Below are 21,218 nucleotides of genomic sequence, written 5' to 3'. Positions count from 1 at the left end.
GGTGGAATTTAAGAGGTATCAATCAGTAGAGTTATTGAAAGGAACTGAGGAGTATTAACACAATTTATGTTGAGCATTAATAAGCAGTATATGAACATATAATAAATGAATTATAGTTTGCACCCTTTGAAACATATTTAGGACAAATATTTATTGATTATTTTGTCAAAAAAATACTAATTAAACATGCATATGTGCTAATTTGTAGTGTTTTATAAAAATTAGCCTGCTTGGATAGTCTATATCAATACATGTATATAATTTATTTATCTTTCATTATTTAAACATAATCTATACTCAGGGATATGTATAAGAGAAGAAATAGTAAACAAATGAAAACATTTTTCTGAAATAACTTTTGTATATCAAAACAAACAAAAATAAGCTTGAAATTAATTAAAAAAAAGATTTTTGTTGTTCATTGCCAGTGACTCGTTAATTTCACAGGGTCATTGTTAATCACGATATATGAAGATACAAATTTGATTATCTGTGAGACGACAGTAATGTTAATCCATTGGTGCCATCAATAAAAAAAACCCATCAGATTCATTAGAAAGCTGAGTAAATTATTAGCCAGTAATTATTGACATCAAATCAGACTGTGGTCAGGTTATTCATAAGGCTCTTGAAGAGAGCAATAAATAAATAAAAAGTCAGAACTTTCACCCGTGAATCCCAAAGATGTACTCATACTGGGGACAAAGTTTGGAGTGATAGGCTCTCAATATGTTCTTCGTATTGCGTTAACTTCTTGGAGAACGTGAAGATTTTCTTTTTCTCTGTGTAAGTTAACCTCCTTAACACAAGATGGCGCCAGTGAGCCGAGGTTTAGCTACATTTCTCTCTGCTCCTGAGCCATCGAATGTTAAAGCTCTGATCACAACACCCTTCAAAAATAAAAAATACACATCGATATTATTGTGTTCATTATACGTGATCGTGCATCACTAAATCTCAGTCCATGTCGAAACTTTGACTCCTGGACAATTGATTTCAGGAATTTATGACTGTAATCACTGGTTTATAAATGGCGTGACATGTATATTCATTTTTCGTTTACAAGATACCTTTTTTTAACAGGAAAAACAATGCGAAACAATAATTAACCAGCATTGCACGTTTCATCGAGATTATGAAAGCAATAATCTAAGTACATATCAAGAAGGGGTTGCCTCCTTTTTGACCCTTGAACGCCTCGTATGTCACATGACGTCACTTCAGTAATTGCAGAAAGACCTAGCAAGCTAGCTCTGGGAGGGATTTTACAATTTAAACCTGTTATTAATAAGCTTAGTAAGCGTGTAGCCCCATATGATATACTTTATACTCAGCAAACAAATGGTTAATTTTTTCAGGAGTTTTAAAAACAGTTTTGCTCGGGGTGAAATAATATTTATAGTCATTACTGTTTCCCTGGTGACTTCTCCTCGTGTCGCTGCTACGTCTGATAAAGTAACTGTTATTTGAAACAAGTCTTTGTGAACGGTGATATTGAGCATCGGTATCGCCCCGGAGATATAAATATATTGTGTTTTGAGTGGACAATTCGACGACATACAGTTAGCCCTTGTGGCTAAAGCTCGCTTCTAGGTGAAAGTGAGTGGACGTTTATTTTCGTATTTCCGACATTTCTGCTGGCATTTGAAGGTGGCACGAGGCCTGTCTAGGTTTGCATTCGGTGCACTTCGGGTCCTTCGAACTGTTCACGGGTAATAGGCGTCGGTTGTGGGCAGGTGTCCGTGCGGATGGTCGTCCATTTGTAGAAGCGAGCTGTTATTACATGCCACCATGAGGAGTCGGCGGAGTCACCTCTGCTGCGGTTCAACTTTACCCGACGCGAACAGCAGAGAAACGCATTTCTGCTGAGACGTGTGTCGCAGCTGCGGTTCTCAGCGGGGTTGTGTTTTTATACTATTTGCCTTTTTTACGTGTGTGTGTGTGTGAGAGAGAGAGAGAGAGAGAGAGAGAGAGAGAGAGCTCACGCTAAATCGGAAACAACCGCAGCAACAGGAGCGACAAGGAGGAGCATCCCCCTGGTGTTTATTACCGCACAGAAGGCAGCACGACCCAGGGACTCGACACGGAGACAGACAAGAGAGAACATGTTCGAGACCAGAGGACTCCCTTTTGTCCTGCTAGACGCAGCCTGTCTGATTCTAGGTATGTCATTTTTGCTCACTAATGTGCAGTGTTTGCTGCTGCTAAATTGTGATTATGACAGTAATGTGACCTGTATAACCCTCAATGTTGTAATATTAACAATCTACCATCACGTGAAGGGAGTGGTGGAAACGTTGTTGCCCACAAGTGACATTTCCTGAGACCTAATAAATGTTGAAAGCATTTTTATTTTCACATTTCATTGTATTTCAACACTAACCAACATAAACAACTGATGCGACTTGCAAGTCGTTATGTCATAATTTCCAGAACAATGAAGATTTAGTTGTTCCTTTGTCCACTGTATGCAGATTAGTCACTCTATTGTCTTGTTAATGGATTACAGTTGCTCAGGACCTTAATGAAGTTGCCTTGGAGAGTGCAACAAAACCCTGGAGTACTTCCTACAGGCAGTACTTTATCATCTGATACTAGGGGCTACACAGAGTAGCTCATGATATTGTCATGATATTACAGTATTAATACAACATCGCAAATCTGGGATAATCTATATTTTGTAAGACAAACTACGAAACATCATCATATCTGTATAACTGAAGGAGAAAGGCTCTTAAAAAAGGAATTACATATTTATATACTTCATTGTGGTGTCACTTTGAAAGAGTTTGACAACTGCTGAATGGACACAATGTCCATCAAAGTGCGTACTTCTAGTTTAGCTCTTGAATGTACACACACAAAGTTGTCAAAGTAGTGACAAGTGAATATTATAACACCAGCTGTTATGATAAAAACGTTGATATTTGGTGCCAAAGTATATCAAGAGATGCACAATCAATAATTTGTCTCACCCTGATGTGGTTCCTGCATTGAAGACACGCTGTCACCCGAGGACATCGTGTGACTCATTGATTCACTCTAAAAGTCAAGGTGGATTCATATAGATGTGCACGCTTTGTTTCGTAGCTTTTTCAAAAAATTCTCTTTAATGCTTAATTTGTTTTTATACCCAAAGACTATGGAGTTCTTTTGTATCTGCTTTGTGCAAATAAACAGAAGAGTTTTGCAATCAGAAAAATGAGTAGAGAATGAACCTATTGATACTGGAAGACAAAAGCTCATTTATTGCAAGTCACATGCTTTTGTGATCAGAAATGTATAATCCCAATTTTTTTGTGTGGAATCTAAAACTTGCCGTTGAACAGAATCTTAAAGGATGTGTATCTCTAAGGGCCGGTCTTAAACCAAGCTGTCGTTCTGATAATCCCGCAACAAACATCTTTTTGATTGAAATATTAATAGTTTTGCTCTTGAAACTTTTTTTTCCTGTTGCACGTCTATTCTGTTTTATTGAACAATTGACAGAATTCTTCCATTCTGTCATAAATGGCATAAAATATCATACAGGTTTTAATCCCAGGTACCTGCATTCACATCGTATTTCATGCAGCTACATGTTTTCCCCCCTCAGACAGTCCAAAACTACCATGTGGTTACATGGCATGTGAAGGGAGGGTGATAAGAGGCGTGATACGAGCAACTGAAACGGTCATTTTCTCTCGACATTTCAGACACCATATTTGGAGTCTAAAGACTGCAGAGTCTTAATGTTTGCTTTTTGAGCAGAGACAAGGCAAAATTGTGTCCGATCATTCTTGATGTCAAAAGAAAATGTTTGGGAGGAATCAGAATTTACCAGATAACATAAATATCCAGCCCTGATCTGCGTCATACCTCGACTCAAACATGACTCCGTGGTAGAAACAGCTGTCAGATCTCTACCTGCAGACAAATTGCTAATCTAGTATCGCTTATATCTTCACGTTGTCCAGCCACACCCCCTGTACAGCAATCTGTTTGAACATTTAGGTGTTTTTTTTTAATGTTGTCGACACATTTGGATCCCCAGTTACTTCGAACAGTTTTTAAATCTGTATATTATATGTAATATAATTGTGTAAGGCTGTACAGATACAATTTTGTAGAGTCAGCATAGATGCTACTTATGGGTTTATGGGTCTTTCAAATCTGATTATGAATGTTTGGTACAAACCATAACGCTATAGCCGCCCTCCCACAGTCGGCGATGTTTCTTCAAATTACACAGTTGTGTTTTGGAATTTGAGAGAAGCTTTGCACAATTTCTTTTTAAGTCTTTCCCAGGGCCACATACTTATCTGATATTGCATAACTTTGACTTACAACAGAAGTCCTTTGGGTGAACCAATGTCGAAGCAAACTGGATTATTCAGCTAATGACACACACATCCCCACACACACACATGCTCAGACAATTAAATTATAACAAAGCATGCACTGCAGTAAAGCTGTTACCAGCAGACATGCAAAGTTGCGTGTTAGAGTAGATGAGTCCTAAAAATGGGCACCTTTTTTGGTTAAATGCCTGAAATAAGCTTTAATTAGTTCCAGGTCATAAAATCTGTTTGTAAATGCCACACTGGTGAATTTCAAATCTTTTTTTTATGTATTTTGTGAATGACCGTTGCTAACGAGGCTAAAAAGACTACAAAGTTTGTAGAAGACATTAAATGTCATCACTCCAAAAGCAGAGCAAGCGCAGAGCTGGTTCCTGATGCTTGAGTTACGTCTGTTTCATTTCTTTAGGGTTTGCATTGTGTTGCTAACAGCTGCATTCAAGCTTTGAAAATCATAATATTGATGTTCATGTGTGGCTGCCTCCCAGAAGAACTCTTAATAAATGTGTGATAGGAGCTGATTTCCTGTAATAATCATAAATGTCCCATTGGCTTTTGGTGGAGGGAATCTTTGGTGATGCTAACTTCTGGGTTGGCCAACAAAACATGTCAGTCCTGCAGCGTTACCTCATGTTCAGCTTGATAAATGTGAGAACTTTAAGATTTTCTCAAGTGCACAATAGGCAGAAAGTTTTTCTGCTTACATTCACAGCTGATTCTGATTGGTTAAGGTATTTACAGAGAGATTTACTGTATTATTTCAGTCTGTGTTAAAACATCCACATCTTTCCTCCTAAGAGCGTGTTTGTATTTGGAAGCCTTTGGCTGCTAGGAGGAAGTGTAACACTTGCTGCTGTTGGAAAGTGATTTGAGGGTCTTTCATACAGCTTTTGTTCGTTTTAAGTGTGTGTGTGTGTGTGTATTTATGTGTGTTTCTGCGCTAACTATTCCAGCATTCCCAGCTGCTGTAGCCAATCAAGTATGACGACACAGCTGTAGAAACGACAGACAGCCTGAGAGAATACGTGGATGAACTGTGTGATGTCACGTGTTTGTGCGCGCTGCCATTTGTCTGCTGGCCTTGTTAATGTGCATTTTGACGTCATCATAGAGCCTCCCTTTCTGCTCAAGTGGATGAACGACGCTCTTAACCTTCCTGTTCAACAGCTGAAACAGCCGGAGTTGACAAAGAATGACAGCGGCATTATAGCCAGACTTGGAATGTCAAAACCTATTAGCATAATCTGGTATCTTTTATCTATGGGTAGTGATTAGCTATGACCTTCTCAATCCTGCCTCCTGAAGAACTTTATTAAGAGAGCATGTTTTTTGTGTAATGATTGAAGTCACTGTTAAGTGTGTAATAACACACGATAATGCACGTTTTCCAAAGCTGGCTGACGTTTGTAATTGAGAAACACCAAAACCCGAAATGATGCATGCCTCTTAAATATGTGTTTGTATTTGTAAAGGCTGATTTTCTTTGTGACATAGATCAGTGGTTCTCAACCTGGGGTTCGGGGGTTGCAAGATTTTGGGTGGTCCAGTGGTGTGTGAGAGTTAAATTGTGTCTGCATGTGAAAAGTATGCAAACTAGTATTAACATTGTCTACTGTGTAGACGGTTCTCAAACGCAAGCTACAAGTCGACACTAATTTATTTTTACACATGAACAGGCCCAGTTCCCACAGTAAAATTAGAATGTGTGGCTTTCTTTAACCCTAAGGTAATCACGTTGGCTGTGACAGTGCAGTTATTTAAATTAATTACAAACACAAATGTCAAAAGGAAATTTAATACATTGTCATTATATTGGGCAAAAAACAGCCAACATGATAAATTTGGGGGGTCACAACTCAAATAGGTTGAGAGCCACTGGTCTAGACAAACAAATCTCATTCAAACACAGCAGTGAGTCACACACTTGCACGGATGGTATGTTTTGAAAATGCATTTGAACTCAACCAATTTTTTTAATCTCTCCTACACAGTTAATGTTATCTAACGAACCATATTCACCTTTATTTGCAGTGGAAAATGTGGTGTTCGTCCTGTGTTGTTAACTGTGGGGTTTTGTCTACGTCTGTCATTGAGTTATGTCATGTTCCTTCATGGGATTTGATTACAACAACTAGAAATGTAGAATAATGTTGATGTTATCCGTGAAACAAAACTCCTTGAAATGTTTGGGTTTTTTCACTTCTGTCACCAATGCAGTTCGTTGATTAGCTAATATGTAAGGTTGAGTACCAAATCATACTGCCTGTCCTACACTTGGAGTATCAGTCAGCATCTGCTCCACATTTTGGGACCAAATTTGGGATTTTGGGACCAAATTTGTTCACTTGAGAGAGAACGACATGTGATGTCGTCTCTAAAGTCAAGCCAAATACACAGTCAGGGCGATGGTGAGTTTTTAAGAGTCCCAAGTGTAGCGACACTGGACGTATTCTATGTGTTTATTCTATGTTTGTATGTGGATGCTACCCAGCTCTGCTAATAAGCACCATTGTTTCACAGAATGCAGTTGAAAGATGTCAGATTTGAAGGTCTCAACCCTTTGCCCCACCATCATTTCTGTTCTTTTTTTTAACATCTGACCTCTTAACTTCCCCTGATCTCTCCATCCACAGGAGGTCTGCCCCTGGCAGCCTTTAACCTGGGTAAAATCCGCCCCTACCAGAGGGGCTTTTTCTGTAGTGACGACAGCATCAAGTACCCTTTCCACCAAAGCACAGTCACCTCCACAGTGCTCTACACTGTGGGCTTCAGTCTGCCCATTAGCTGCGTAAGTAGGGTTCATTCCAGGCAGGTTCCACATAGAACTTACTGCTACACCTTCATAGAGAACAGCCAGTATTGTTATCGGCTAAGACCCCATTTAGACCTGCTATTGAAATGGGATCAGGTCATGTTACCAGGGTAATAAAGGATATAATCTCAACTTTGTGTTCATATGTGGCATTTTTAAAGGAACTCTTAACTTTTGGGGGAATTAGCTTATTGGCCACCTAGAGCAACACTAGAAGATAGATGCCCTTCTCTCCTCTGGGATGCATCAGGGAGTTAAGCTAACTAGCAGTCAGCAGGTCTCTGTGGGTCTCAGCTCCCTAATAGACACAGAAACAGAGAAGGGTATCTCTCATCTTTTCTGGTTCTGGAGAGGACAGCAAATAATTTCCCAAAAAGTTGCTATGTTCCTTTAATGTGTTTTTGTGATCTCCACTGAGATCAAATCTCAGCTTTCCAGACTGAGATCTGATCCAGAGCACAACCTGCAGGCAATTATCGAAATCAAATGAGCACTTTGTTTTGTTCTAAAACAGTTTTTTTTTTTATCCCTGCGTTGATGCTTGTGCCACGTAATGACATGATAGGAGATATTCACCAACCATAAGAACTCCCACAAAGTAAAAGAGGATGTCCACTTAAATAAAACACACCAGCATTTGCAGATTCTTCTTTCAGTCTAAGTCATTTGAATCAGTTTACTGGAACTCACACCACCAGTCAGTCTCGTCATATTCAGAATGAGAGTAATTGTTCCTCCGTCTGCCTAAAAATGGCGGTAAAACAAAGTGAGGTCAGGCTTTCTGGTGTTAATCTGCCGGTTGAACTTCTCAGTCCCTGTTGTTAATTAGACATGCAGATCCCTCTACTCCTTAAAATAGCTGGTATGCGCTTCTGGAGCACGGATTGTTTTTGGAGAATGACAGAAGCAGAAAACGCTGCTGGTGTTGGTGGGTGTCACTTGTGTGTGTGTGTCTGCTGGTACTGTTTCGTGATGTCTATCTGTAGTCCGTTGTTATTAGTCAACATAAATCCAATCCCTACACTTTGTTTTATGTGTTGGAAATGTCATTTCATTGTTTGTCAAATGAAGATGTGAGAACGGTCTGAGGTGTGTCTTAGGAAGAGAGGAAAAGCGTGCGGCTCTGCCGAAGGGTAATTTGAGTGCTGGCTGTGGGTCCGTCAGTGAGAGTTCAGTAACAAGTTAACCTCACTGCTGCACCTATCACAGCGTCACAGAGGGAGAATGAGAGCTGCATGGAAACATCATTTATATGCTCTTAACTTTTATTAACATCCACTCTTTTAACTGTTTGTTTCCATGCCAACGCATTAATAATCTAATTTTCTCAAGAGTTTGCAGAGGATCCCTCTTGTGTGTGTGATCATCTCGCGTACTACACAGTGCTGCATTATGGGTATTGGTGTGAGGTCTAGGGTTATGACCTGATAACCTACTTATTTAATGTATTTTTCCTTGTTTTTGTTTATCTCTTGTTGCTTCTCTGCTAGCCGGACTCCCATTTGTAATTCTCAATGTGCAACACAGTCCTTTCCGGCGAGGCTTTTTCTGTAATGATGATACAATCAAGTACCCACTAAAAGAAGACACCATTTCCTATCAGTTGTTAGGAGGTGTTATGATTCCAGTCACAGTACTCACTGTAAGTGCAGCTGTTTTCTGCTAACAGTTTATTTTACCATTTATTATTCTCCTTAAATTTTCTCCTCTTCTACCTCACTGCTCATCCTGGTCCATTTATACTCTCCTCTGTCTTTTCACCTAAACTGTTACTTCACCCAGAAAGTGTCTTTACCCCACAAATAGGTGTCTTGAGCTCACAGAGACAATTTTTTTCCTCCTTCATCACTTCTTCGTTATGCAGAAAGAGCCAGCCGTGAAGCCACACATTTAGCTTGAAGCTAATGGTGACTAATGGCTGACAGCAGCTGCAGTGTCAAAACTGCCCCAAAGATCTCCGTTTACAAGCTCAAGTGCATCATCTGGTATAATCCAGATCTTCTTTATCCTGTTGTATGTTAAGTTATCTGCAAATTCATTGATTTGAGCTGAAAAAAAGTCCATCCATAACCTTGCCATTTCAACACATTTAGTGTTTCGCTCAAATCATAGTGAACATGCAGCTGGATAGAGAATTGTAAGTTTGGCACCTATTTGTGAGTACTTGAAAGGTACAAAAAAACATTTTGGGTGAATTAACGCTTAAATGCATGGTTGCCACTATATACATCCCTCTGTTATATTATGTTTATGTTCTAATTGCTTGTGAAGTCATCACAAGTAACTGAAAATTTATTTGCTATGGCATGTTTAGAAAACTTTAACATTGGAAGGTGAGAGAGAAAAGTGGCGAGCAGCAGAGCCTTCTTTTAAAACTTGCCAGACACCTAAAAAGTTTTTAAAAGATTTTTAAAAGGCACTAAAAGTACTACGAGACAGCCAGTCGATTTAGTATATAAACATTGAGAATAAAAGACCAGGGTCAGTTCACCGAATCAGTGCCTTTCATGTCGCCGGGATGTTACATGCACAAATATGGTAAATGGACTCAATCATTCACTTGAGCTTTTCTACTCCATGTAATTTACAATGTTGCTTCATTCCCCCTGTCAAACAGTGTTGGTGGAGGCTGCCGTGCAAGGCACCAGTCGACTCAACAGGAGCAGTTAGTGGTTCAGTGTCTTGCTCAAAGTTGATACCTTCTCCAGCAGAGGCAGGGGTCAAACTAGCAACCCTCAGATTACCAGATGTCCTCCCTCCATCTTATGCTTGGAAGAGTCTGTGTTTTACTTGGTGTAATCAGGCAACATGTCTTACACTTTGCTCTGATTACTGTATGAAGCTGTAAGAGGTAAGAACTACCTATGAAATGGAAGAAATTGTTTTTCAGCCACATCACTATAAAAGTCTTCATAGAGTTGGTTTAAAATAGCCATTTCAATCATTCTGTCATCCTGACATATTAACCCTTCTAAAAAAACTGGGAAAAAGTCCAGAAGCCCCGTTGATAAACAGAAAGTTGCATCATTTTTGGCCCTTGAAGGTTAAAATTGTTTTTGTCATATTGCTAGGATCGAGGGTTAAAGTTTGAGTTCTGTTACCCATATGATCTAAAATGTTAGGTCAGTAAAGCTATTTTTGGAAGGTTTAGATTTCTTTTGAACTTTTATTTTTGCTTTTTATATGGAGAGAAAAAAAAACCCACTGAGAAATCCTGTAAAAATAAAAGTTTTCAGATACACCAGTACCCATGTCGAAAAGTAGAATGTGCTTCAATATTTCATAAAGTGCTGAGGGGGAAATGATAACATGCAAATGGCACTGATTCCGGGGAATGGCCCACTGACACAAAAACGGTTTCCATAGAGGAAGATTCTTCTCATAAAGCCAAAGCCTGCATGGTGACCTCACAGAACAGACTTTCTGAAGGGAGTAAAGGTCAGTCAGCACTTGCAAAAACAAACCTCCTCAATCCTCAGTGATTCATCAAGAGTGGATACAGAGATACAGATAAGACAGAAAGCAGAGAGAACCCGCCAACAGCCTTTCTGACAGATGAGTAGAAGCCCCCTGGGCCTGTTATCTGTTAGCACTGTTTCCAAACAGGCCACATCTACACGTGCACCTGAAAACACGCCATTCATGGCAGGAGGAATTCATGAGTCACTCATCTGACACACAAAGTAGGAACGTGAATTACATTTCCTATAAACAAGCTGAAGTAGGCAAGACATATTTTACCCTCAGGAAGCATGATTTAATTCAAACTAACACAGTTGATAGTTTGAGTGAATTCCATCTCCTGCTCAGTGATGAATAATAAGCATTTATGAAGTGAGTCATCAAAATCTGGCCTCTGTCAATAACTATCTTACTTAAGTGGACATCCTCTAAAATGAATTTGTCACTGTTAATTTTTTTCTGTTCTCAGACTAAAAGAAATGCACTTATTGAGAAATTTAATTGAGAACGATCATGATTTTCCTGTATCTCTGCGCAGACGTCTAACTTGTTCCCCCTCCTTCCCTTCACAGATGATCTTTGGCGAGTGCCTTTCAGTTTATCTAAAGCGCCTCAAATCCAAGTCCTCTTTCGGCAGCTACATTGCCTGTGTCTACAAGGCAATCGGTACTTTCTTGTTCGGTGCTGCAATGAGTCAGTCGCTCACCGACATAGCAAAGTATTCTATTGGCCGGCTGAGGCCACACTTCCTGGATGTGTGCAAACCTGATTGGAAGACCATCAATTGCTCATCAGGTGTTTACATTGAGGAGTTCACCTGCACTGGAAACCCCACCATGGTCAACGAGGGCAGGTAGGCGTCACAACGTTTCTGTAAAAAATTTTCATTTCATCCAGGAATGAATTCATGAGATGTTGAAATGTGCTGCTGGGCTCATTGCTGCTTTGATACAGATTAACAAGATCCGATTTTTGGGGGGGGCTCCACTGTGTTGTAACTCCTGGTTTAAAGGTTAAAGATTAGCTGTCTCTCCACACAGTAGTTATGTAATAATGGTGACACCAAAAATCACCCCCTTCTGACGGCTCTTTTTATTTTCTTTAAAGCAAGATGCACTTTGAAACATGTGCAGCACACACGAGCAGCGATGCGATTGAGTGTGATCACAGGAATGTTAACTGGCGTGGACGAAGTCCTTATCAGCTCAGAACAGATGGAAGTATAGGAGAGGATATCCACTTCTCGTTCTGGCTCAGCCGTGACCACCGAGCAAGACTGGTGATAATTATAGAAACAGAAGCCTAAATAGCTCTGAATATATTGTTTCTAACTCTGTGCCTCTCTGTTCACTTTTTTGTTCCTCATAGACTGAATGTCGTTCCCCTCGTCCCTTTTTAGAGCCGATAGCTGCCTGAGCCACAGCCTTTGAGTGTAAATGTCACCCCGCTCTGCTTATCTCCTCTACATTTACAGGGTGTGGCACCCGATTGTTTATATTTCCTGGAGCCCCTCGACCGCTCTGCAGTCTGGCAGCTTTATCGTGTATCATAATGCGACAAACATCATCAGCAGCAGACCAAAAGAATTGATTCAAGGGAGATAAGAGAAGCTTTTTAAGATTCAATATCCGGACGTTTCCCTCTTGTTTGTGTGTGTGTTCAGGCCAGTCTACTGATCACTAATAGAGCAAATAAGTGCAGCCAGGGAGGAGATCATCTTACTGAAATGTGATTCCCCCTCAGCTTAGTTTAAATTCTCTGGGAGACGAGGTCCACTGTCAGAGCTGTATATTTGTATTCAAGAGGCAAAAGATGCAGGAAGTACACAAAGGTTTTGTGTGATATTTTGAAGGCTGGAGTCCATAAGAAGCTCATATTTTTTTGTCAGAACTTACATGATTACCACAGAGACCACAGAGCGCTTTTAATCTGCCTCTATTGAGGAGGTCAGCACTGTTATATTATTGATCCGTCTGGTTTTTCTGCCCAGGTCTGGTACATCAGCCTGTGTTGTTCAGTAAGAACTAGTTTGATAGATTATTGATTGAAGTTGATCAAGACAGAATGAATAAATAACTTGATCCGGGTGTTAATTAGAGTATTTGTTGGATGGGGAAGACTTAGCGATTACTTGAATTATACCAAATTACTTCTGAATGAAACCCTAAATAGTAATTATAATTCCAGGGTAGCGACTTAGTCGTGTCTGATTATGTACCGCCGTTTCTTTTGTCATGTGAGTGCTCTTATGTACAGCTGTGCTCTAAGCTAAATGCTAATATCTGCATGTTAGAATGCAGTGTGTGAACAAAAGCTAATTAACGCCAAATAATAGTGTAGTTAGTTTTGCTCATAAGCAAATTCTTTCCAAATTATTCAACAAATCCAGGTTCTGACCGGTTAGTGATGGTCTTGAGTCACACATCTAGCAAGTTTGCTGTGAGTTTGGTCAGAGTGTGCTGGTGTTTTATTGGCCCTGTTTCCATGGCCTAAGTCTGGCTCCTTCACAGTATGACTGTTGAATCAAAGGTAAACAGACCTGATGTAGCCTGCTAAAATATCACTGGGATGCTATGACCCCATCTGGACCGATTTATACACCGATAATCTGGCCAGGTATCAGCAGCCTGAAGTCAGCCAAAATTGGCCCAGAGACTCCTAACCGGGCGCGTGGACCTGCTCCTTCTAACAAGCTGCCTATCGACGGTGGCATCTGACTCTGAAATAAATATTTCGAGTCAAACGCCTCACCCCCAGAGTGGAATAACAGTCTGGTGAGACGGTGTGCTGTTATAGTGCAGTATGTGTGAATTCACGTCGGTGTGGACGGTTTAAAAACAGCACGCTGTGGCACTGTTGTTATAAACAGGAAGTAACTACGGTAGTAGGAGGACCTGCTTCTTCCGCGATGCTTCTGTACACATCCATCAACATCAAAACGTGGAGCCACCTTAGCAACACACACACAGCTACAAACACTCATACCTGTCATTGACTCTTCATAAAACCCCAAATATGGGTTTGTCAGGATGTTGTGTGGTTACTTATTAATTATCTGTTACCAAAACAAAGCATCTCTCCATCCTCTAATTTTCCTTTTGAAGTTTCTATGAATTAATCAAGGACACAGGAAAGTGCTGAGTCATGCTTTTGTCTTTCCATTGCAGGCTATCCTTCTATTCTGGCCACTCCTCCTTTTCCATGTACTGCATGTTGTTCCTGGCTGTAAGTACCAAAACCAGTACCAAAACCAGTTCCATTTTCATAAATCAGTATATATTAGTCTTGACTGTGCTCAGAAGCAGGGTGCAGAGCAGGACCCGAAAGTCTCTTGATTCATGCATTTGTAGCCTCTGATCAATTGCAATTGATAAACTGCTTTAAATCAAGATGACGTTCTGGTAGATTTTTAGAAATTTGCATGTTTCATTTCTCTCTGGATGAACCGAATGAGAAAATCAACACTGTCCTGTGTATCAAATAACAGGATATTAGCAATTTATTAGCTTAGCATAAAGACAGGAAGTAGGGAAATGCCTACCTTAGCTGTACTAAGGTACAAAAGATATCCTATGTTAATTAGTGAGATTTAGAAGTATTTGTAGATTAATCTGTTACCTTCACATAAAGCCAGTGTAGGAGTTTCCCCATGCTCCTTGTCTTTATGCTAAGCTAACAGCTACTGACTGTAGCGTTAACCGTAACCTCTTTTCATTAAACTCTTGGCAAGAAAGCAAAGAAACATGCGAAACTCCTGCTTGAAAAGCAAATTAGTGAGTGAATATTTGAGCGTAAAAAAGCCAGCTTGGGTTCATTATGTCCTGTAAAACTACTCTGTTCCTCAATGGATGACAAGAAGTCACCGTATCACAACAGGCCCAACCATTTAGCCAAAATACCGCCGTGGCTCACTTTTGTCTTTTGTGGTACAAACTGGTATCACAAGATAAAGTGGAAGTACAAAACAGGCTACTGGTCGGAATACTACTTTATCAGACACTGACACTCAAAACAGTTGTGCTTGATATCATAAGCCAAATTTTCAGACTATCAATCTAATTAATAATATATAAATCAAAATTAATAGAAAACATTAATTTGGCAGTGACACTCATTTAGATTGTTTCATTTCTACTGTGAGTAATTGTGTTTGTTTGTTTTTCATGCATTTGTGTATAGTTAGTCAGAGTCAATTAGTTTTTTTTATCCAGTTATTTGTCAGAACTGCTGTCACTGCTGCTAATTTTACTTCATGAATGAATCAAACTAGAATTCATTCATGTATCATCTTGGAAACGTTTGACCAGAGAATTGCTGCATCTTGGAGTATCCCTGAGTGCTACATGGACTGCCTAGCCCCGATAAACCTAATGGGCTGCTGATTCATCCAGCACCAGAGGATATAAATAGACACAGGGACAAAGTCCTGGCACCATCATAAAGCCCTCTCCCTCTGCATGAGCAGGAAGTTCAAGAAACAGACGTTGACATTTAAACATTTACCTACAAACCCTGGAGGGCTCTTCTTTCCTCTTGACGCAAAGTACATGACACGGTATGTTTCAGAACTGAAGTAGAACAGGAAGAGGATCGTGGCTGTGGATGAAGCGGCTTGCCTGTTTGTCCTTGATTGAAACAACAGAGACACACCCTCTGTTTTTAGTAGAAACAGAAGAAGTGTCTGGTCTGTGCGGCAGAAGAACACCATGTTCAGCTGACTCAAGCTGATCCTTCCATGATAACTGGTACACTGGCATTTCCAATATCAGAGTGGATTATGGAGAACTCGTGCTGCTAATTATTTCAAGACCTGGTTGACAGGCAAATGTGACCTAATAAATGTGTTAAAACTGCTGAAGTTCTCACATTTGAAGGACGTAGGAAGTAAATGACAGTACAACAGATCATTTAAGCCATAAAAAGAGCATGTTTCTGTAATGCGAGAACCTTTTACAGTATTTTCCTGTGTGGCAGATACGTCTGTAACGTGGTCATGGAAGTGGAAATGTAAATGAACCAAATCATCTGGAAACCACTGCTCATTTTCCTGCCTGCTGCAGGAATGCTGCTGACTCTGGGAGCTCACCCAGGGCCAAGGTCGTATCATGCAGCCCTGAACGTCTTTGTGTGTTTCAGCTCTACCTGCAAGCTCGACTCCAGGCTGAATGGGCAAGGCTGCTGAGACCCACAATCCAGTTTTTCCTGATTGCCGCTTCAGTCTACACGGGATTGTCGAGGGTTTCGGATTATAAACACCACTGGAGTGACGTGCTGACAGGACTCCTGCAGGGGGCCCTGATGGCAATCCTGGTGGTGAGTAATGAGTTTTAATCTTTAACAAAGGTTGGTCAGTAAAATAATTATCTTTAAGGGATGATTTAGTCGTAAGACATTTTAAGAAATGTCATTTGTTGCTGAGTTTGATAAGAACACCAGCACACTGATGTCTGCTTTATTTTTGGTGAAGAGGCTGCAGCTGTTTAGTGTAGCGTAGCAACGACTCGTTCTGCACTCGCACCAGTTTGCTGTGAGCTGCCAGAAGAGAAAAAAACACCGATCAGTATTTTGGTATTTACAAGCGTCTCTCAAAATGTTCACTACATTCTCAGCTGATGTCCTGGAGCTAGGAAAGGGTTTTTGTGCTGCAAATGCACATTTTTAAGTGACAGTTGCTGTTATTCCAAGTGACCCCTCCCGCAGGTTTCCCTTAGCGCAGTGTCTTTTACTTTGATTGGGTCATCTTGCTGAGCCTCATCAGATTTATCCAGATATTTTTCCTGCTAGACAGCTGGAATGTGTCAGCTATTCATCGTCTTCGAATAGGTCACACAGCCTGCACCTCTGTGTCTGTGTTGTCTCTTGATCTCAGGCTTTTGTTGACAAGCTCCAAAACTTGTCCGCTAGTGGAAAATCAAGGCTAAAATAGTGCAGTTTTCAAGGTGTAATATGTAAAACGATAGCTAACCCTAACCCTCGTCTAGTGTGAAGTCACACAAACATGAGTCCTCTCTCTTAATTAAAATGCTTCTCCTAAAAAGTTCCAATGTTTCTTTTTAAGCAGTTGCAAATCGAGACTGCTGCATTCATGCATTTTCTTTTCAAATTCTTCATTCCTATCCTGCAGGTATTCTTTGTCTCTGACTTCTTCAAGCCACCTGCTGACTCCCACAAAGAGGCAGAAATCCCCCATACAAGCCTTCAGGAGACCCCCACAAATGGAAACCACTTTGAAAGTCCCAACTAAGCAAAGCGTGGGGAGGACAGCTCGGCTCTGTCCAGAGTCCCAGCTCTCTCGCCTTCTCACCTCACGCTAATCCTCATCCAGTAACCTGCATGGATTTACAGTGTGGCGACTACCTGATCCGGTTGGATCCATCCCAAAGAAGATACTCCAGAAACTCTGGAAGAAAAACCTCAGGCCTGTTTAGAGATCCAAAGACATGTAATTTTATTTCAAAGACAACCTGTCCAACCCTTAAAGGTGCGTTTACTGAGATAGCTTGGATGGGAACCATATAGCATGTATTTATCTACTGAGCCAGTGGGAAGATTTAACTGCATGCACCCACTAAGGGGTCTGACCACTGCTGAGAGAGGAGGGTTGGAAACCTGTGAATGTAAGCCTGCCTTGTGCTTTTCCTTCCTGGGAGTCAGTCTGCTCGAGGATCTGATTTAGCTTCGTGTATCTACAGCAGCCAGAGGTTTTCAGAACTTTTCTTTTAATAGTTTTAAGTGTACATTTATAGAATGTGTTCAAAACTAAAGCTGATCCTTGACCAGAGGAGGTGATGCTGCTGACTCCAGGACTCCGCGCGTCATACTCTTCAACCATCTAACCCAATACAACCGAGGAGGAGGCGGCTTTTGTTGTGTCACGCTTGAGCGTCGAAGAGTAGACGGTCAGTTTGAGTCTCGTGTTGCCTTTGCTGGACTGCTGCTGCTACCACAGCTCCCTGTGTATCGAAGAACTAATATAAAGACAACAGACAAGTATGTACTTTTGTATCATCTGTATGAAGAAAAAAAAAAACACCATACAGAATTTTTTTTGAAAAAGTTAAATATGTACAAATGTCTAAAAGAAAAAAAAAAAAGGAAAAATAAAGCCATTTTACTTATTAACATGAACACACATGCGAAGTCATGATCTGTCACAAACTTAAAACATGTATTGTGTTGATCTTGTTGGACATGTTGAAGTAATCCTTTGCTGAGGAGAGTGACAAAAATAAAATAAAAACAACTGTTAAATGAGTTCTGGCCACACTCAAGCACTGCTTTTCAAGAGAAATACTTGTTTTCAGATTATTTGGCTCATTCAGTGGTAGCGTGTCATTTCCTGCTATGTACTGTAGAAGCTACAGAGGGCCGACTTCAAGTATCCTGGAACTGGTTTTTCATTCAACTATGGAGATCCTGGACTCAACGTTACAAGATTTTGTCATGAATGTCCTGGAAAAATAATCTGGGGGGGGGGGTTTGTCCTACCAGAACAGTTTAGCTGAACTAAGTATTAAATTCAACCAATGGTACTCAATTTGACCCCTTAAAAAGGGAACTACGGAGCCCTGGACCGGCCCTAGAGAGCATGAAGTAAGAAATTTGATTAATTTGTGGGCATCATCATCATCATGGAGGAGGGATGGTGACTACAGGTAAAGGCTGGCAGCGAAGACGATGTCTCTCTTGATCTTTGTTATTCCTGCAGAGAAGTAAAGACGGAATCATCACTCACCCATCAGAGCTCCACACAGCCCTGAGAGAGGAGGAATCACCAACATCATGCATTTAAGGTGCAACGCTAAATGAACCAAACCATCAAAATTAGCTGCAAAAAATGAAGACATGAAAAAATACCATGAAACAGCCACAGGATGTTGTTTTTTTTCAAATACTGTCAAAATAGTATTTTGAATTAAGCTGATCTCACCCCTATAAACATGTCTTAACATCCGTGCTGTCATTAGTAAACGACATCGGGCCCTAGGAGTTGTGTGGTTTCTTACCTTCAGCAAACTTGTTCTCCAGCTCAGTGTTTCCTATGGCCTTGGCAGCAGAGCACATTTGCCTCAGTACCTCCTCCAGACGCCTCATGCAGCGGATGATGCTCCCTGCAGGCAGAGAGGGAGAGAGAGACACACACAGTTTTCATACTATGAAAACAAAGAGGTCTTTAAATCCTTTCGGTGAAGTCAGTCGCAGTTCTGTATCGCAGGATGTGTCACATACAAAACTTACTTCCTGGGTGTACTTATTACTGTCACCATGTTTCCACAAGACTGACGGTAATCACTTTAATAGATGTAGAGGTCCAGTGTCATTGGACATACAATTTTAATGGAGAATAGCGTTTCGAATGATAATTAAAATAAACAGGCTGTGAAATAATTAATTGAATCAAGTTGATTGTGATTAACCACATACATGGAACATGTGATAAGCAACATGGAAGTGAACACACATGCTCACTGTCCCACTATCTATTTCCACATTTGGCCGCCATCTTTACTGTCAGCTGTTGCTCTCCGTCCCTGGCAGCTTTCCCAACTGTTTCCATGCACGTACCGTACAAATGAGAATACAGGGGCACTCCAATTTTAGGTGCTGTTCTGGATGCTATCTAGTAACTAGCTGACCAGCTATCTATTTAACACCACCATAGCTGTTTGGCTGTTGAGTAATGGCTGACCCAGGATCAGCAGCAGGGACCAGTCTGCCTGTTCCCAATGCACACCGCACTTGCTAAACATCTAAAGGCAAGACTGTGACAAATACTGCACTCAAACCTCAAAGATAGTGCACTCAGCACACAATAAACCTGCTCACATAGTCAGATGATGAACTTAATCCCAACACACCCAATAAAGTATGTGAAATAACAAAATTCAATTCTGTCACTTTTTTATGCAAAAATAAAACAAAGGCATTTACCGCAGAGCAAGTTACAGTGTCAGGGTTTTCAAAATAAAAAGACAACCAATTACTACGACACGGGGATATTTCAGTTCACCATTTCAGTTTCAGTTCACTTCTGATCATTTTCACCATAGATTTTTCTGTTATTAACTTTAACAAAGCACAACCAACTTTTTAGTGTTTAGCTGGTAGAAAGACAAGAAAAGCGATGTGAAAACACACCCTCAATGTTGGTTTCAGAATTTCTTGGTCATTTGTTTCTGTACTGGCCAACACTAACAAGGAGGTGGTGGCCTACTACTCCCCTGTTTCCCAACTCCGCATTACATCCTGGTTATGACGCTGGAGGGATGTTTTCGAGCTGAGATCTTCCTGGCAGATGGAGGCAGAAGTTCTTGGACCTGGATTCTTATCAAAGCTCATCATAAATCAATCAGAACCTCTGAGACGGCTCCAGACTGTAGTGGAGGTGAGATTTGTGGGTTCCATGCTGTGCTCGGGTGAACTTCAGTTCAAAGCTCACTTCACTACACATTTTAACATCACAATCTCATTCTAAAAACCTGAGTTGACATTAACGACCTCAACGCTTGGAGAAGAAGAAGGAGCCGTTGGATATTCATAGGAGCTACACACCTTCAAAAACATCGGTCATCTTGCAGATCTGAGCAAAGGAGGCGCCGTTGGCCCAAGCGTAGACCACATCCATCAGGTGAGGCTTAAACTGGCCCAGGTAGGTGTCCTCGTCCACCTCCAGCTTTGCGTCCGCAGACACTTTGGCTATCCGCTTCGCACACTCCTGAAAAGAGCAACGGCACGCACGTTTATACCAAACCTTAGATTTTACTGCCAGATTCTTGCTGCAGCGACTCATAATCGCTGATGCATAGCATTCCGTTGCTATGGGTGCAGTGAGAGTTTTCAGAAAGGAAATGGCAGTTTCATCGTTGTGACACCCTTCGTTAACGTTGCTGCATCGTATCAGCTTTATGGTCGAGGTCTGGTGAGGCTTCAGCACCAATGCATGTTTAAAGACAATTCAAATAGTCGCCTTAGTTAAAGCTTGCAAGCGACTGGACAGCAGCGGTGTAACGCTACAGGGCTGGAGTCGACACGGGGGTGGACCAGGAGAGAGCTGATCCTGGACGCTTGTTGATGCGACACTGTTCTCCTGATGAAATCAGCACTGCCATTGCTAGACCAATGAGGTTTTGGTGAAAGAGAGAATAATGACCAAGACTACGAGGCCGACGCTGCATCATCACGATGCTGCGATACGATCAGAAAACTACTCAAGTGAGTGTTCAGAAGATCCTGAAGAAAACTGAAGAGGTTCTGCAATCACAGGAGTGACAGGAGGATCCTCCTGCGTCAACACTGTTCCACCTGAGTTCTGAAAACAAAATCAGGCCTTTTTGTTTTACAGTGATTCATGGTCGAATAGGAATCGAAATGTTTTATTAGTTTTCAAACACATTTTTTGCAATTCATATAAAGTGGTATCCAATCCAAACCAAACATGGCGGTTACCTTACGCCACATTTCAAACTGTGCTGTTGTGTCATAAAATCAGTGATCTCTGGATCTCCATGGACTGGACCTTGTGACACTCCCCTGCTGGAGCAGGTGTGTGTGTTTGGGGGGGGGGGGGGGGGGGTGTGGAAACTCCCCGCTACCAGTGAGTGGGA

General features: G+C 41.0%; 2 protein-coding genes across 3 annotated transcripts in view; one reads left to right on the top strand and one right to left on the bottom strand.

Annotated features, from left to right (window-relative positions):
- Positions 1 to 1,230: 1,230 nt before the first annotated feature.
- plpp1a (phospholipid phosphatase 1a) lies at positions 1,231 to 17,742 on the top strand. Of its 2 annotated transcripts, none has more exons than XM_086187324.1 (6): positions 1,231 to 2,163; positions 8,643 to 8,794; positions 11,187 to 11,467; positions 13,782 to 13,839; positions 15,751 to 15,927; positions 16,739 to 17,742. In XM_086187324.1, exons 1-6 carry the CDS (start codon positions 2,106 to 2,108, stop codon positions 16,856 to 16,858), a joined length of 846 nt encoding a protein of 281 aa, XP_086043450.1. In that variant the 5' UTR covers positions 1,231 to 2,105; the 3' UTR covers positions 16,859 to 17,742. The 2 variants fall into 2 exon arrangements, with proteins under 2 accessions (XP_086043450.1, XP_086043449.1); XM_086187323.1 differs by lacking the exon at positions 8,643 to 8,794 and adding an exon at positions 6,974 to 7,128 and having other exon boundaries at positions 1,233 to 2,163.
- Positions 17,098 to 21,218, bottom strand: part of mtrex (Mtr4 exosome RNA helicase) — a 20,911-nt gene continuing 16,790 nt past the window's right edge. Inside the window, exons 25-27 of the mRNA XM_086187320.1 lie at positions 20,167 to 20,329; positions 18,621 to 18,725; positions 17,098 to 18,316 (exon numbers count right to left, since the gene is read on the bottom strand). Of these exons, the coding sequence (XP_086043446.1) occupies positions 18,264 to 18,316; positions 18,621 to 18,725; positions 20,167 to 20,329 (321 nt within the window). The 3' untranslated portion in view covers positions 17,098 to 18,263. The remainder of the gene's footprint in view (positions 18,317 to 18,620; positions 18,726 to 20,166; positions 20,330 to 21,218) is intronic.

This window comes from Aulostomus chinensis, chromosome 19 (genome assembly GCF_037954235.1).
Source record: "Aulostomus chinensis isolate RoL2024-O1b breed Wild chromosome 19, RoL_Achi_v1.0, whole genome shotgun sequence".
NCBI lineage: Eukaryota > Metazoa > Chordata > Actinopteri > Syngnathiformes > Aulostomidae > Aulostomus > Aulostomus chinensis.
Note: the sequence above shows the minus strand (reverse complement) of the source record. Positions and strands in the feature narration are given on the sequence as shown.